The following is an 18,603-nucleotide window of genomic DNA, read 5'->3' on the forward strand; positions in this document are numbered from 1 at the left end:
ATAAAGGGTGTTGGAAAGAGAGGACACTATGAAGGCCTTATTGGAGAAAAACTACTGAGCTCCTGTGACAGCGGCATGTGCAGTATTCACATGTGTATCAGTACATTTGAGATCACAGAGAAAAGCACTTTAGAAGTTGCAAACTTCACACACAAAATGTGCACATCCACAAATCATATGTGAGTTCATGCAATGAAATTTGCACACTTGTAAAATATTTTCCCACAACCTTTTCCGTGTATATTTTTTCTAGCACCTACACAAGTCTTTAACTACAACTGCTTGAATCTATGAGTCCAAATGCTGTTTTTTCACTCTCTCTCTCTCTCTCTCTTCTGCACCACATATCTCAGTAAAATGACATGTTCAGCTCTCTTTCTCTCGCTCTCTCTCTCTCTCTCTCTCTCTCTCTCTCTCTTATGCACCACATATCTCAGTGAAATGACATGTTCAGCTCTCTCTCTCTCTCTCTTCTACACCACATATCTCAGTGAAATGACATGTTCAGCTCTCTCTCTCTCTCTCTCTTCTACACCACATATCTCAGTGAAATGACATGTTCAGCTCTCTCTCTCTCTCTCTCTCTCTCTCTCTTCTGCACCAGATATCTCAGTGAAATGACATGTTCAGCTCTCTCTCTCTCTCTCTCTTCTGCACCACATATCTCAGTGAAATGACATGTTCAGCTCTCTCTCTCTCTCTCTCTTCTGCACCACATATCTCAGTGAAATGACATGTTCAGCTCTCTCTCTCTCTCTCTCTCTCTCTCTTCTGCACCACATATCTCAGTGAAATGACATGTTCAGCTCTCTCTCTCTCTCTCTCTCTCTCTCTCTTATGCACCACATATCTCAGTGAAATGACATGTTCAGCTCTCTCTCTCTCTCTCTCTCTCTCTCTCTTCTACACCACATATCTCAGTGAAATTACATGTTCAGCTCTCTCTCTCTCTCTCTCTTCTGCACCACATATCTCAGTGAAATGACATGTTCAGCTCTCTCTCTCTCTCTCTTATGCACCACATATCTCAGTGAAATGACATGTTCAGCTCTCTCTCTCTCTCTCTTCTGCACCACATATCTCAGTGAAATGACATGTTCAGCTCACTCTCTCTCTCTCTCTCTTCTGCACCACATATCTCAGTGAAATGACATGTTCAGCTCTCTCTCTCTCTCTCTTCTGCACCACATATCTCAGTGAAATGACATGTTCAGCTCACTCTCTCTCTCTCTCTCTTCTGCACCACATATCTCAGTGAAATGACATGTTCAGCTCTCTCTCTCTCTCTCTCTCTCTCTCTCTTCTGCACCACATATCTCAGTGAAATGACATGTTCAGCTTCAAATGTGAGAAACAACACTGAAGAAAGTCTTTCAAAGATGTTTCCTGACTCAGAGAACCCTTTTTTCGGCTGCATACAAAATGCATACAATGCGATACGCAGCGATGCCAAAGAATGATAACAATTAACATTGTAACACCATAACTGTGTTTCGCAACTGTGAGTGTATGATTTTCTTAATTTGTGATGTTTTCCCCCTGCAATGACGAATCTGAGAAGGTGTTGAGAAACTGTTGTGTTGTGTTTGTGGGAGAGAAAAACCATTCTACAAGTTTTCAACTCTTCTGTGTTTTTCTCTGTACCTTCAAATGTACTGATACACGTGTGAGTATTTTCTACAGCTACAAATTCCTCTTGCACAGGTGTTCAGTTGTTTCGCTGCAAGACCTCCATATGATACACACAAAGAATCAAAACACCCCAAAGGAGAGACACATCAAGCTAACACTTCATCTTCAGCCACAAAGACAGTACACATACGTAATACAGATAGTGTGAGTGGTAGGCGGATAGTCCGACGGCATGCTGATGATGAGAGGAACACAAGAGAGAGGAAGATAGAAGAAGAGATGGATGAGCTGAATCTTGTCCACTGTATGCATACACCATCAGGATTATTTATGGATTTACCAGTAAATACTTTGTACATGTTTTTCCATTTAGACATTTTCCAAATATCATATTTCAAGACATGAGATATACATGTTTTTAAAATCCAGTACATAAAATCAAATGAGTCACATTTGGCATTTGACTTTGACTAACAGTTTATCTCTTACATAACCATTACAAGGTAGTTCACTTCATTCAGTGTACAGTATTCAGTTAATCGCACAAAAGTGTGCATAAACTGGTAACCACGGATCTAAGTACTAAATAAGGGTTTAAACAATAAAAAGAACAAATTTAATTCCTTCAGTTTAATTAAAAGGACACCTGATCAGTAAGGGTCAGACTGTTCTCTGAGACATTCCTCCATCCACTTGCCATGTTCACGACAAAAAAAAAACATTTCTAAGGTTGGTAAATGGAGATGCCTGGTTAAAAGGCTTGTCTACACAGAGAAGTATGTGTACAACCATGATAACTTCTCAATCTTGGATGAGTTAATGATGAGCTAAAGCACAAATATATTAATTCCACTGTTAAGCTATTCTAAGTTCAGCTATAGTTTGTAAAATGAAACGTGTTTCCTTAAAGAAGGCCAGGTTCATATCATCACAAGGTACATTCAGTCAATGATTGCGTATACTATACATCACAGTTCATTTCATATACACTAATATTTAAAAGTTTGGAATCACCCAGACAATGACACCTTTTTAAGGGAAATGTTATATTATCCATTAAATAAAGAATTTGCCCAAATTAGAAATAATGATTTCTGTATGAATTATTGTGCTTATAGATTTGCTTTAATATAAGAATCCCACTTTTGCAACAATTATAACATTATTAAAAAAAAAAAAAAATGACAGCTTGACTGCTTCTTCCCTAGGTCTTACATAATTGCTTTGGATTACTATCTTGTAGGATTAAACTGGCTCCAGCCTAGATAGAGCCATCCACAGGATATGGCGTGGTGAGTTATGGTAAACTGGCGCCAGCCTAGATAATGCCATCCACAGGATATGGCATGGTGAGGTTTGGTTAACTGGCTCCAGCCTAGATAGTGCCATCCACAGGATATGGTGTGGTGAGGTATGGTTAACTAGCTCCAGCCTAGATATTGCCATCCACAGGATATGGCGTGGTGAGTAATGGTAAACTGGCTCCGGCCTAGATAATGCCATCCACAGGATATTACATTTACATTTACATTTAGCAGACGTTTTTGTCCAAAGCGACGTACAAGGGAGAGAACAATCAAGCTAAGAGCAATAAAACCTGGTGTAACAATAAATACTGCTTATTTATTTCAAAAAATAGAAAACGACATAGAAAGCAAAGAAAAAGAAGTGCGGGACTGTCGTGGTGGATTTGGCATGGTGAGTTATGGAAAACTAGCTCCTGCCTTGTGCCATCCACAAGATACTGTATAGCGTGGTGAGTTATGCTAAACTAGCTCCAGCCTAGATAATGCCACCCACAGGATATGGCGTGGTGAGTTATGGTAAACTGGCTCCGGCCTTGTGCCAACCACAGGATATGGCGTGGTGAGTTATGGTAAACTGGCTCCATAGTTTTCCTTGTTAAAGATTGTTTTTACTCGGTACAAAGCATTCCTAGTAAATCACACAGTTTGTGATTGTATGGATGTTTCCAAACTTTTGAATAGTAGTGTACATTTATAAATATTTAACATTATAGTTACGGTATTTGGCATCCAAAGCCACTATGCAAATATCAATATCACACGAACATGAAAACGACAATAACACACATGTATGCATAATGCACAAAACAACAATAGCAGATTATGCCAAAAATCTAACACTAACTAATTATAAAATATAAAAACTACTTTCATCACCTTAATCCCCCCCCCCCCCCCAGGTCACTTCTATTTGAATGAAGCTGTCTTAGTGCATTAACCTTTTCAGGATGCCTTTTTAGTAATCATTCTTTTAGTTTTGAAATATTTCCAGAATTACCAATGTGTTAGAGCTTATAAATCTAACTATTCAGGGATCCTTTCCTTGCTGAAATAAATGACCGATGTGAATGTATATGATTCATCAGAACATGCATTAGTGATAAATAGAGCATGTTACTTTCATAGGGCAGATTTACTAACACTTTGCAACAACTGTTGGAATTGAAAGGATCACAATGGAACTATTGCACCTATAATGAGAGGGTGTAGAAACAGTTGGTCTATAAATGTCTTAATTCATGATGTCCCAGGAAAATTAAGCAACATGCTTATCTTTCTCCTTTTCTGCAGCATACTGTGGCATCTGTGCACTAGCTGTAGTTCTTCAATGTCTTTTACACCATAAAGTATTGAAACAGTACTATACATAGCACTAGCATTATTCAAATTAATGAAATTGAGATTTAGATCATCTGCAAGAGGTTAGTTGATAAATAAGCCACCTTGACAGACTCACCTTCCTGCAAGTTTGTCCAATAATACTGCATGTCTTTGTAAATCTGCCCCATACTTAACAGTGTGTTTTTGTTGTGTTCAGATTTCCTAAAAAAATATACCATAGCAATGTGACATACCAATGGGTAGCTTGAGTTTTTTGCGCAGAGAGATGCGTCGTGATCTTGAACGTGAGCGCCGCTCACTGGTGGTACCACTGTGAGCAGTAGTGCAGTCTGACGTGTCCTGCTCTGATTGGCTGCTCGTGTCACTTGCTGCACTCTGGGACTTAAACATTTTCCTCCAGAAATCCTTCTTCCCCAGTAAAGCACCTGGAATCTGCTCCTCACTAAACCACAAATGCATTATAAGCACCCAACAAATTACACACACACACACACACACACACACTTCAATTAGACTATTCATCAATTCTACATTACTGTTCAGTAAGATACTTACTGGGAGAAAATTAAAAAGGTTATGCAATGTCTCTGTATAATGGAAACTATTTATTTATTTATTTTTCAAGCCTTTATTAGCCAGGACGATGAAGGTGTGCCTGCAGATGAGTGAGTGAGGGATGGGATGCTGGGGAATGACCTCAGGCCCGACTCAAACCTGGGTCTTGTGTGCCCAGTGTAGGATGGGTCTGTCTGTGAGCACTTTTGTGCCCGAGTGTAGGATGGGTCTGTGTGTGGCACTCGTGTGCCCAGTGTAGGATGAGTCTGTCTGTGTGGTACTTGTGTGCCCGAGTGTAGGATGCCAACATTGCACTATCCGTGACATTTTAAGTCAATCTCCAGTTGCCAAAAGAAATCTTTATATGTTATACAGTACAACAAAATAGACTTGACTTGATACCATATACCACACTCTTTCAAGGTCTATAGCATTGAGATCCAAAACCCTCAAGGGATGACACCACCACTGAAGCCCGGGGATCAAAACCAAATTGAAATTCAAAAGGGGATATTCATGTGGAGACAGGCAGTAACCGGCAGTGGGAAATCCCAAAAGGATCTTCAGTGGCAACACATAGATGGATTCCCCAAGCACCTTAACACATAATAAGGGTTCCCCAAGCACCTTATAACTTCTCACTCTGTCCATTTGACTGAACGCCAAATCAAAAACTGGTGATCTACTGTGTCTCTTCAATCTCAAGGATGAATTAAATTTGTATTCCTGAAAGTCTATTTATGTTATAATAAAAACACAATATAATGTAATATAATGTCAGATTTGGTGCAAACCCTCTGACTGCTGTTAACATCTTACTGCTGTCCAGATTGAGACATGATGTTTTTCAAAAGAAAGAGGATGAGAATATAAAGAGAGAACACACTGCTCTGGTGTTTGAGGGGGTCGACTGGAGATGCAGCTGCGACACTCATCAGCGGCCGAGGCAGCTTGACCCTTTTCCCCTAATGTTCCCAACTCTGACCTAAACACAGAAATGAAGAATCAGTGCTATACATGTAAGTGAATATATGTGAATGTCTATGTCTGCCTGTGCCTGTATGCGTGTGTTTGTGTTTGTGTGTTTGTGTACCTGCGTGCTAGTGGTTTGCCGACATCCTCTTTCTCCTCAGGTTTGCGTTGGCTGGTGACTTTCTCTGTGCTGTCCAACAGTGCACTTAGGGCTACACGCCGAAACACATTCCCATGAGACTCTTTAATGAACTGCACCAGTTGCCTGATGTCACAGTATAGACCCTAGAGAGAAAGCATGTACATGTAGTAATGCCACTGTACTAGAAGTGGAAAAGTCATACATAATAAGTACAATGTATCTATTTATGTAGGTGTATACTCATCAACATACAGCCGCGGAAAAAATTAAGAGACCACTTCAAAATTATCAGTTTCTCTGGTTTTACTATTTATTGGTATGTGTTAAAGTAAAATGTACATTTTAGTTTTATTCTATAACCTACTGGCAACATTCCTACCAAATTTCAAATAAAAATATTGTCATTTAGATCATTTATTTGCAGAAAAATGACAATTGGTCAAAATAGCAAAAATGATGCAGTGTCTTCAGATCTCGAATAATGCAAAGAAAAACAAGCTCATATTCATTTTTAAACTACACAATACTAATGCTTACACTTAGGAAGAGTTCAGAAATCAATATTTGGTGGAATAACCTTGATTTAAAATCACAACTTTCATGTGTCTTGGCATGCTCTCCACCAGTCTTTCACATTGCCGTTGGGTGACTTTATGCTACTCCTGGCGCAAGAATTCAAGCAGCTCGGCTTCTTTTCATGGCTTGTGACCATCCATCTTCCTCTTGATCACATTTCAGAGGTTTTTTATGGGATTCAGGTCTCGAAATTGGGCTGGCCATGACAGGGTCCTGATCTGGTGGTACTCCATCCACACCTTTACTGGCCTGGCTGTGTGGCATGGAGCATTGCCCTGCTGGAAAAAACATTTCTCAGAGTTGGGGAACATTGTCAGAGCTAAAGGAAGCAAGTTTTTCTTCCGGGACAACGTTGTACTTTGCCTGGCTGAGGTTTTTGTAAAAGACCATAAGGATTGAAAAAAGCGGACTGGAGGGTCTTCTAGTTCGTCTTCTCTGATGAGTCCAATTTTCAGCTTTGCCCAACACATGGTCGTCTGATGGTTAGACGGAGACCTGGAGAGGCCTACAAGCCAGAGAGTCTTGCACCTACTGTGAAATCGGACTCATCAGAGAAGACGAACTTAGAAGAACCTCCAGTCCGCTTTTTCAATCCTTATGGTCTTTTACAAACCTCAGCCAGGCAAAGTACAACGTTGTCCCGGAAGAAAAACTTGCTTCCTTTTGCTCTGACAATGTTCCCCAACTCTGAGAAGTGTTTTTTCCAGCAGGGCAATGCTCCATGCCACACAGCAAGGCCAGTAAAGGTGTGGATGGAGTACCACCAGATCAGGACCCTGTCATGGCCAGCCCAATTTCGAGACCTGAATCCCATAAAAAACCTCTGAAATGTGATCAAGAGGAAGATGGATGGTCACAAGCCATGAAAAGAAGCCGAGCTGCTTAAATTCTTGCGCCAGGAGTAGCATAAAGTCACCCAACGGCAATGTGAAAGACTGGTGGAGAGCATGCCAAGACACATGAAAGTTGTGATTTTAAATCAAGGTTATTCCACCAAATATTGATTTCTGAACTCTTCCTAAGTGTAAGCATTAGTATTGTGTAGTTTAAAAATGAATATGAGCTTGTTTTCTTTGCATTATTCGAGATCTGAAGACACTGCATCATTTTTGCTATTTTGACCAATTGTCATTTTTCTGCAAATAAATGATCTAAATGACAATATTTTTATTTGAAATTTGGTAGGAATGTTGCCAGTAGGTTATAGAATAAAACTAAAATGTACATTTTACTTTAACACATACCAATAAATAGTAAAACCAGAGAAACTGATAATTTTGAAGTGGTCTCTTAATTTTTTCCGCGGCTGTAAATATAAATCTATCAGTATAAATACAATTTAATTATCCAAAGATGAGGCGCAGAAGGGCGGCCATATGCCACAACATGTTGTAAGCTTACAGACATGGCAAATAAACACACCCAAACTTGGGTTGTAAACCGTAACTTAAAATGTGTTGTTTATTGGTGGCCAAGCAAGGACCAGTCCCCTAATCAATTTCACCAAGTTTCATGTCTCCCATTCCAACCCTCTAGCGCCACCAATGGGTCAAAGTTGAAGATGTGTTTACACATGTTACTTTTGAACCATATGCCGCATTTTCCAAAATGAGGTATCGTTGGATACCCTGGAGCAAGACGAGTTCAACCCACTATATGACATCATAAACAGTTATATAGATTATCCGCTATTTTGAATGTAAGGAAAAGCGTTTTTTCGCAACTACTCCTTCAATTATTGGCGAATATTCTTCAAAATTGCCACACATCATCTTCAGACCAAGCCTCACAAAAGTTTACCCCTTGCGTTTTGATTTTCGCAACCGTTTGTTAGTTACAGTCAATCAAATTGATGTGGCCGAATTGATTTGGCTGCCATTTTGAATGAATGAATGTTACGTTTTTGGTGAATATCAAATAGTCTCCAAATTTGGCACACTCTTTGGGACCAGTCCTCTCATCAATTTCACAAAGTTTCATGTCTCTCATTTGAACCCTCTAGCGCCACCAATGGGTCAAAGTTGAAGATGTGTTTGCACACGTTACTTTTGAAGCGCATGGTCAAAAGTTGTGAAATTTGGCACACTCTTTGGTACCAGTCCCCTCATCATTTTTACCAAGTTTCATGTCTCCCATTTGAACCCTCTAGCGCCACCAATGGGTCAAAGTTGAGGATGTATTTACACATGTGGTCAAAAGTTGTGAAATTTGGCACACTCTTTGGGACCAATCCCCTCATCAATTTCACAAAGTTTCATGTCACCCATTCAAACACTCTAGCGCCGCCAATGGGTCAAAGTTTAAGATGTGTTTACACATGTTACTATGTAACAATATGCCGCATTTTCCAAAATGAGGTATCTTTGGATTCCCTGGATCAAGACGAGTTTAACGCACTCTATGACATCATTAACAATTATATAGATTCTCAAGCTATTGTGAATGTTTAGGAAAAGTGTTTTTCCGCAACTCCTCCTACAATTCTTGTCGAATTTTCTTCAAAACATCATATTCAGACCAAGCCTCACAAAAGTTAACCCCTGGCGTTTTGATTTTCGCAACCGTTTGTTAGTTACAGTCAATCAAATTGATGTGGCCGATTTGATTTGGCTGCCATTTTGAATTCATGAATATTACGTTTCCGGTGAATATCAAATAGTCACCAAATTTGGCACACTCTTTGGTACCAGTCCTCTCATCAATTTCACCAAGTTTCATGTCTACCATTTGAACCCTCTAGCGTCACCAATGGGCCAAAGTTGAAGATGTCTTTAAACGCGTTACTTTTGAAGCGCACGGTCAAAAGTTGTGAAATTTGGCACACTCTTTGGGGCCAGTCCCCTCATCATTTTTACCAAGTTTCATGTCTCCCATTTGAACCCTCTAGCGCCACTAATGGGTCAAAGTTGAAGGATTTAAGTATAATTATTATGTACTTCTTAAACTTTTTTTGTGTTAACATTCTATATGTAATATTCTTTTGTTTTCAATTATGTTTTGTGGGACGTTTGGAGAAAAGTGTCTTTTGATATCTTTTATTACAGTCATATGAGACTCTTGGCCAAAACGTTCAATGATGCATCATAACATTAATATAATTCCATACGTGCACTTGAATATCAAGAATTAGTGAAATATTTTGTCTATATCATCCAATAACATGAATACACACTAACCAGATTCTCTGGGCTGTGAAGCTCATGTGTGGTGGAGGCACATCGTGTGATTAGGGATTTAAACATACAGCCCACAACCACTGACTCCATGCTCTGGGCCACAGACTTGTCCCCTCCTGTGGTGAAGTTATTCCCAAACCCTGCCTTATCTGCAAATAGAAAACACAACCTTAAGCCATGGCAGAAACCCCACAGTGGCAGACAGTTTATCGTGGAGGAGTTAAGCAAGGGGGTGGAAAACAAGTGACATACAAATATGAGCTATCATCTTTCTAATGCTCTGATCATGGAGTTTTAATCTGGACTGCCTGAACACTGTATCAATGTAAGACAAATTAAAACATTTGTTTGTCAGAGATGGGGTTGTTCTGTGAGGAAAAACACAATCAAAGAAAACATGGCTGAATTAATAATTCATCAAGAGAGAGTGCAGTCTGTGAGACCAGAAGTGGATTTAGGGGTATTTTGGTCGATCCAAGCTATGAGGTAAAATGTAGCAATGATTACGTTGCAGGGGGAAAACGGGCTGCTGGATTGGGTCATTTAAGAGATCAGTGAGATTATTGAGATTATCTACCGAGCGTTTTCTTATGCTCCCGGTGGAAACGGTCACCTGCAAGGCCGTGCTCTGAAAAAAAAACAAATGTCAGGCCATCACAGACATGTACTCTCAGAAGAACGCAACAAAAATCAGGAACAACTGAAAATACACACACATGCATACTTCCACTCTTTCACTGTTTCTTCATTGCAAAATCACTTATCAATTCAGTAACCTGAACTCTTACAACAGACAGGATTGAGAAATACTTGGTATTTTATTATTTTAACAGGCTATAACAATTGAAGTTCAAGTTGACTGAATGATAACTGATTACTTGAGAGACAATCTGAAAATGACAGAATGGGATGAAAAGAGTAGAAACACTCCTGTAGAAAAATCAAACAATACAATATGGATTGAAATGGGAACTGTGCTGATGTACCCTTGAGGTGTCTGCAGATATACATATATTTGTCTTTGTGATGCAAATATAGTGTAACACTTACCAAATTTGGAATTTGAATATAAATTATTGTCCAGATATGTGTAAGTCAGTTGTAACCACATGCCACAAAGACAAATCACTTAATCTAGAAGAGGCCTTATGTTTTTTTGGTCTAAAACTAGCGAGATAGCTAGACAAAAAACATGGCTCGCAAACACTAAAATGAGCAAAGCTGACACTGATATAATCAAGCTATGCATATGAAAAAGGGAAAAAGTGAGGCATATGCAAAAATCTGTTTATTTATTTAGTTTTGCAGGGTTTTGCATCTCCACCACAAAAATGCACAGTGAAAAGCCAGGGCAGGACATTGGCAAACCAAGACCATGCATTTCAGGATGTAGCTACCTTCAAAACAAACCTTAAATAAGGTAATACCTAACTATGGGCCAGGCTGTTTACACTGTATGGAATGTAAGAAAGACCTGGTCATATTTCCCCTTGCAATCATTACTACACTTCCTACTCTTCTTACCCCTGTAGCAGTAACCCTATGAACACACTGAATACCCATTAAGCTTTTTTTGTATGGATCATGTATATTTCATTTGATGTTTGTATATACAGTATATTATGTACATCTACCAAATACATACTGTCTACTACATCTACCACTTGTTGTTTCCCTTCCCCTTCTGCCACACAACCCCCATCCCTCACCCCCTTCCTATCTCCGACCGACCGACCTCAAGCAGATGGGTCCCCCCTTATGTGCCGTGGTTCTACTTAAGGTTCCTTCTTGATAAACAGAGAGTTTTCCCTTGCCCCTATTCTATTGTTTTGGCCCTATATAAATACAATTGAAATTGAATTGATCTTGCAATAAAATCCTCAAAGGAAGCTGTGTCTGTTATCATCTAAAACCCTCATCTTAAAGCTTGGCATTTTCTGACTTGTCCTGTATCTAAGGATAATTCTTATTGTGGTGATAAACCTAGCTATTGCCAGGGCAAACTTAGACACTTTTAGACAGTGTCTAGCTGAAGAAACCTGTCTCCTAAAAGACAAATAATGTGTTTGCAAACTGGGGAAACAAATGGTCAATCCCTCATGAGATGAAGGTATGAGCCCATGGTCCTCTTACATAGCCAACACTGATTGTCCTTCACTAATCCAATCTTATGAAGCTTAACTGGTGTGTAACAATATCTGTGAATAACCTTACAATGCAAAAAAAATGCTAACTGGCTGTGCAGTGTTGAACACCACTTTCTTAAAAAGAAACAATATACTGTAAATTATTATAACAATAAACCTGTACTCTGTAATAGTTTTCTAATGTTGTCAAAGGATTGCCACTTTTTATTGATTTATATACTGTTTTTCCAGGTATAAACTAAATTGACACCTCTGACAATAGTAAATCTGTGCATTTGTGAAATACATAGGCAAAGATGTACAAAAAAGATAAAAACTGTCAGATTTAAACAAGATAGAGTGTTTATGGTTCATGATTGCAAGTAAACCAGGTATTTTGGCATTGAAAAATAATTTGTATTGTGATGTTATTTGTCGAGTGCTGACAGAATATCAGCAACAGTTGTATTTCAAATTATATTACAGGTCTTGTTTAAACATTTACAAGTGTTAAAGGTAAGTAGTGCATAGCTGCTAGCTGTATGGCATAAGCGGGCTGAATCAGCTAAAACTTTACTTTTGTACTGCAACGGATGTTCGGTTTATTTTGATAAATATACTCAAGAACGTCAAATCAAACTCATCACACCTCTACGTTTCAGCTGATTCACCAAGCTATTGTTGTGCAGTTTACGATAGGTAATGTATTCATTGATGAAGCATTGATGCTGCCCATTACCCATAAATCTGTGCGGCAGCTCTCTCTGGCAACTGCCAATTGTAAACAAACTCCACTGACGGCCGTGTTCTGTATGTAAATGTAATTATTTTGGCTTTTTCTTGGTTTGATTTTTTTTTTTTCAGAGAAATAGACAGTGAACTATCCGATTACACTGTTATTGTAACCAGCAATAATGTTTGATGTGATTTTTGAGGCATCTGTCAGCAACTATCTAACATTAGCGTGTTAGCTTACGTTAATATTCTTGCAGCGTGCAGACGTCACGTCACTGTAAATACTATCCTAAAAGGTTGCATGAAACCAAGTTTTTTGAAGATGCTGTCGGTAGACTATGGGTGGTTAGCAGACAATCAGTGGTTACAGGAAGTAATGCTGGTGTCTGATTGGTTAAGATCACTCACCTGATCGGAACGGAAAACACTATGGGCCCTATTTTAACGATCAGAAACGCAAGTAGGACAGCGCCAAACGCAAGTAGCTGTGTGGGCGGCTCTATGGCGCATTTGCTATTATAACGGCGGAAAAAACACACTTGCGTCCGGCGCAAATGTCAAATGGGTTGGTCCAAAGGAGGTTACTCAGCCATTTGTGTGGTTTGGGCGTAATATGCAATAAACCAATCAGAGCGTCATCTCACATTCCCTTTCAGAGCGAGGAGCGCATATTCCATAGCGGCTTGTTATTATAAAGGCGGAATTACCTGGAGGAAGACTGGAAAGTCCATGCCAGTCCTGGGTCGAGGCAGATCCACCTCCCGTGAGGCCACCAGAACGTGTGTTACCAGAAACAATCACGGCAATATTTTCCCATGCTTGTTTGGAGAAATGTTTCTACTTTTCATTTCTTGTTTGTATTTTTTCAGTTACTAGCATTCGTTCTCTGGTGGCAACATATTTGAAATAAAAGTCACAAAAACATACTTTCCGATGTTTTGGGTTCACCCTCACTGAATCACTAGGTTATGTATGCATGGTAATAATATTGCAATTTGCTCAAGCAGTACTCTGGAGATGGCAATGGTCTGCTTACCTCATTATAGAGGAAGTAGCGCTTCTGTCAGGTGAGCTCTCCTCTCTCGTGCTGCTGCTGGGGCATTTGGGTTTAATGGCATCGGCACATGCAGTTCAACCTCACGTCTTCTAAAGTCCTCTAATCTATCCTCATTTATGTCATTGACACATCCATGATTCATGGCAATGTTGTGTAAAACCAGTCTGGTTTGAACCGCCATTACAATTAACCTGAATCATTTGGGTCAATGTGTACGCTAGATGTATGCCTATTTTTAAAATATCTTGGATATGGATATCACAATGATTTCCTCATGTGGTAAATACTTTATTTTCCTTGTAATTATATATGGCTTGCCAACAAATTGGTGTAAATCTCTCGTGTAGACGAGAGAAGTACTAAAGTGTAGCCTATAGGTCCTTCTGTGAAGCCAAGCACGCGCCCTTAAAATAGCGTCTGAATACGCGCCACAGACTCTACACAATGCGCCTCTGACATTAGACTAGGTTTTTTCTGGTCTACGGCACACTGTTGTTTTGAAACTGCAAAATACCACTAGGGAAGACTTGTGCCTGAGAAACGCCTTCTCTGTTCCGCCCCGCCCATTTCGGCGCAAGTTCATTTCGACACGCGCCTCTGGAGGGAAAATCCCGCTGTGCGCCGGGTGCAAAATAGGAATGATACATGCGTCGGTGACAATGTCAATTGCGCTGGGTGCAAGATAGGGCCCTATATGTTTGCTTGGCTAATACCAGGACCTTTATGTTTTCATTGAGTAGCGGTGTTGATTGCCTTTTGACTTAATCGATGTTGTTGTTTTGTTGTTGTTTAAATTCTCTGAAGTTATACGCCTTAATACTTAACTTATCTCTGATTGGTCAGGTGACTGGTTTTAACCAATCAGAGACCCGTTACCACCGATTGTCTGCTTACCACCCATCGTCTACCAACAGATGCCTTCACTCGAAAACCATGCCTTGTAAGACACCTGTCTATTACAGCAAAAAGGCAACAAGGCAGCAACATTAAGTGAACGCACTTCTTGCGAAATGATATGAAAGACATGAATTAGAAGCACAAAACCCATTGTCAATACATGTTTGCAACGGTTATTATGAAGGAATATCAGACGTGGCAGTCTGGCAGTTGGGGTGGCTCATTCAAATCAATGGAATTTTTTGCAACCGTATAATAAATCACCATATTCCACTCAAAGCTTGTGTGTTGGACTGATTGGTGTGTACTGTTGCTGCCCAGTGCCACTGCCCTAGCTCCTAAACTATGCCCGTCACATCTTTATTGGTGATAAATTGGTACACTTGACTGCTGTGGTGGTTTGAACTAGGCTTGGTTCTTGTCAATCTTAAACAGAATATTGAATCATTCCACAGTGACGATTTCATAATGTAATTTTTTCATAACATGCATCTGTGTCTTTTCCACTCATCCCAAAACAACCAACACAAGTCTCCTTTGCCAAAGCAGAGTACACGTCAGATGTTCCATTGGTATGATGGCTCTGAACACAAAATCAGTGACACACCATCAAATTAATATGCCCCATCCATTGCTATTGCTCTGCTGTGGCATGTCTCTTGTTGTCTGTGCTATGAGCCTTGTGTTATCACATTAGTGTTTTGAGAAGTTCAAGCTCTTTGTACACATCAAAAAAACAATGGATGTGTCTCCTTTTCACAGATGGCAGGGAGTGTGGCACTCTAGTCCTGTACCAAATCCGTAAGATAATTGTGATCTACATTTACCACTGCCTTGTGTGTGAATGTGTCATTCTTTTCCAGTGCCTGAGCAAGTTGAGGTCTTCATGTAGGCTAGTGTAGCCTAAGCACCTACTTACTGTCAGTGATGGGTTCCATGCAGAATCCAAGAAGTGCATGAAGAAAGTCCACAACATTGTTGAGTGAGTCCTTGTTGACATACTCCCTCATTGTCTGCCGGAACTGTACCTTGTCCATCTTGTACAAGGTGGTGAGGCAACTTTGGGCCTAACAAACAAGATAACAGACATGAAAACACACACAAAGACCACACTGGGATTACATTACTCTTCAGGCTGCAAACTCATTATCACTCAAGAGCACAGCCTTGCACCTGCATCTGCATCTGCACAAAACATTATGTGACACACGGCACTAATTGGCAAAGGAAAATGCTGATATGGCTTAGGAGGGTCGTGTTGGACTGCAATAATTTAAGATTTTGCTGTGGGTATGCTAGTATATTCGGTCCTTAAGATTGAAATTTGAATAAGCCAATTACAGACCTTCAATCTCTCTTTATTTGGAAAACAACTCACTGATTCTACATAAGGAAAGACATTGGCCCTCATTCTCGAACATTTTTTTAAGTGTCTTCTTAAATATCTTTTTATGAAACTCAAAATACCATCCTAAGAAAAGATCTCAGCCAGATTCATGAACGCCTGGAAATGTGTTCTTAAACTGTCAAAGTGTTCTTAGCTGTGCACTGATTCTTAAATTGAGCTTGCATTCTCTACAAGTCAAGGTGTAGACCAGTTCTGTGCACCCAGACTTTTTGGGGACGGGGATTTGGGTGGTGGATTTGAAGCCCGCTGGGAACTCTATAATGATCCTTCACTTGCTTCATCTGTGATGCATACATAAACCCCACCCATGGAGGTGCCCTATGGGCTGATGAAACTAAACTGCAAGTGTTTGGACACATGGACCAGCGGTATGGCTGGCGTCAGATCATTGGACTCTCTAGCAAGACAAAAATCACAAAGCTTGGTTGAGAAATAGATCCTGGAATGTTCTGGAGAGACCGCCTCAGTCCCCAGATTAAGGGATTTAAAGGAAAGCAGTTAACGTAGTGTAACAAGCTTGTCAGCACTCACCGGAATATTCTTATTCAAAATGATAAAGGCTAAAGGATGCACACAGGAGCCACAAAGAACTGAAGCTGCTGGCTGAATAATAGTGCACATGCACATTTATGAAAATGATTTCTAATTTTTCATTAGAAATCAAAGTTAAGTTAATTGATGTTATAACTCATATCATTCAAATATATATACTTTTTGTCATTAACCTCGACTTGCAACACTTAAACATCTTTGAGGTGAGGGGGTTGAATATGTACAGGATTGCAACTGTACTTGATTAGCAGAGTATGAGTGTAGCGCCTAACCTGCATCCGCAGCCGGTCTCCAGACAGGCCCCGGTGGCCCTCCCCACAGCCATAGGCACAGCCAAGGGATTTCACTATCTTGATCAGCATAGTAAGTGCCAACCTATGAGGGCTCAAAGATGAGGTCTCCTCCTGTGTGTGTGTGTGTGTGTGTGTGTGTGTGTGTGTGTGTGTGTGTATATGTGAGTGCATGAGAGAGAAGAGAGTGTCACAGTTACAATCAAATCAGATTTAACATCCTGTTAACATCCTGTTCTGCTTCTGCATGTTTATACACAGTTGTAAGCAAAAGTGTGGGCACCCTTGTGGAAACACAGATTTTGTTGATGTTTAAAGTAAAAGATGTAAATTCAGCCCCTGTAGCACGGAAAACATTAGACAATGTGGCTCTCCGAAATGGAATGCTGTCATTAACTTCAAACGCCTTTTTGTAGTTGGCTATTACTTGATTTAAAATAGTCTATTGGTGATGCAAGAAGCTTGTGCCTCACAAGATCTTGACACCTAGCAACATCATGCCTTTCTGTGGTTCTATAGTGGCTGCTGAAATTCATCACTGAAGGCCTGAAAGTAAAACCCATAGTCTGCCACAATCACTATAGATCATTGTTTCATAAACCGCCAGGCATTGGCATGCAAGGGCATACCCCCCGCCCTCGACAAAACATTGAGCAAAGTTATTTTCGTTGTAAACTTCATTAAAGCCAGCGCACTTAACAATCGGCTGTTTGATCAACTGTGCACTGACATGGGAGCAGAACACACGCACTTACTGTTTCACACTGAAGTGCGCTGGTTGCCCAAAGGCAGAGTTTTGAACAGATTCTATGAACTTAGACATGAAATTCATGTGTTGCTTATCCAGATAAAGTCCCCTCTTGCCGAATGATTCACTGATGATTGGCTTCTCAATGTCTGCTCTGTCCCTGTCCTGTTTCCTAGTATGTATCCCTCGTGTTCTCATGTGTTTGTTTACCTTGGTCTCCTCGTGTCTGTCTCCTCATGCCCTCCCCTTGTTATTCAGCTTGTTCTGTTTATTAGTTTGTCTCCCTTGTGTGTCATGTGATCTTTGTTCCTTGTCTAGTCTTTGTGCTTCCTTGTTCCCACCATGTGCTTTCCACCGTGTGCTTTCCTTTCCTGTGTTTGTTTGTGTATGCCATGTGCCCTCTTGTTGTTGTCCGTGTCTCCACCCCTCACCTGTTCCCAATCATCACCTGGTTTGTTTGTCTTATTGGTTTCTCCTGTGTTAATTCCCCTCGTTTAGTCCACCTGTGTCTCATTGTCTGCCCCGCCTTGATTGTTCTCACCTGTCCCTCATTATCTATTGTGTGTGTGTGTATATATAGTCCATGTGTTCTTGTCTCTCGATGGGTTCTCGTCAGATTTGTTACGTGTTTGTTTCCTCCGTATTTCCTCCGTGTTTCCTCCGTGTTTCCTCCGTGTTTCCTCCGTGTTTCCTCCGTGTTCCTCCGTGTTCACAGTAATTATTGATATTTCTCGTGTTGATGACCCTGGACTGTTTTCGATTTCTCTTTTGCCTTTGCCCATTTGGATTGTTTGCCTGCTATTGGACTGCCTTACCGTGTATCAAACCCTGGAAAGTAAACGTTTATTCTCCATCCTACTCTTTGGCCCTGTTCGGCGTACAACTGAAGCTAAGATAATTAATTTAGCTCGCGACACGAGATAATATAGCTCGCTAAATGAGAACAGGTCAAGCCTGTCTGGCGACGTGCGCTAAGATAAAAAATCCTCAGGTTAAATTGTCCCAGGCTAAAAATTGCGCGTGCACGTCCTGCTTCAAAAGGCAGGATAGGTCGATCACCAAAACCATGATTTTTTTTCACGAACAAAA

The 18,603-nt window shown here is 40.3% G+C and overlaps 1 protein-coding gene across 1 annotated transcript in view; it reads right to left on the reverse strand.

Moving 5' to 3' along the window:
- Positions 1-18,603, reverse strand: part of unc80 (unc-80 homolog (C. elegans)) — a gene marked incomplete at both ends in the record, with an annotated part of 119,759 nt that overhangs the window by 76,278 nt on the left and 24,878 nt on the right. Inside the window, 7 exons of the mRNA XM_080851750.1 lie at positions 1,823-1,867; positions 4,514-4,722; positions 5,722-5,820; positions 5,929-6,092; positions 9,702-9,850; positions 15,436-15,583; positions 16,749-16,880. Coding sequence (XP_080707876.1) covers positions 1,823-1,867; positions 4,514-4,722; positions 5,722-5,820; positions 5,929-6,092; positions 9,702-9,850; positions 15,436-15,583; positions 16,749-16,880 — 946 coding nt within the window. The remainder of the gene's footprint in view (positions 1-1,822; positions 1,868-4,513; positions 4,723-5,721; positions 5,821-5,928; positions 6,093-9,701; positions 9,851-15,435; positions 15,584-16,748; positions 16,881-18,603) is intronic.

Source organism: Sprattus sprattus (assembly GCF_963457725.1).
Source record: "Sprattus sprattus genome assembly, chromosome: 14".
NCBI classification, from domain to species: Eukaryota; Metazoa; Chordata; class Actinopteri; order Clupeiformes; family Clupeidae; genus Sprattus; species Sprattus sprattus.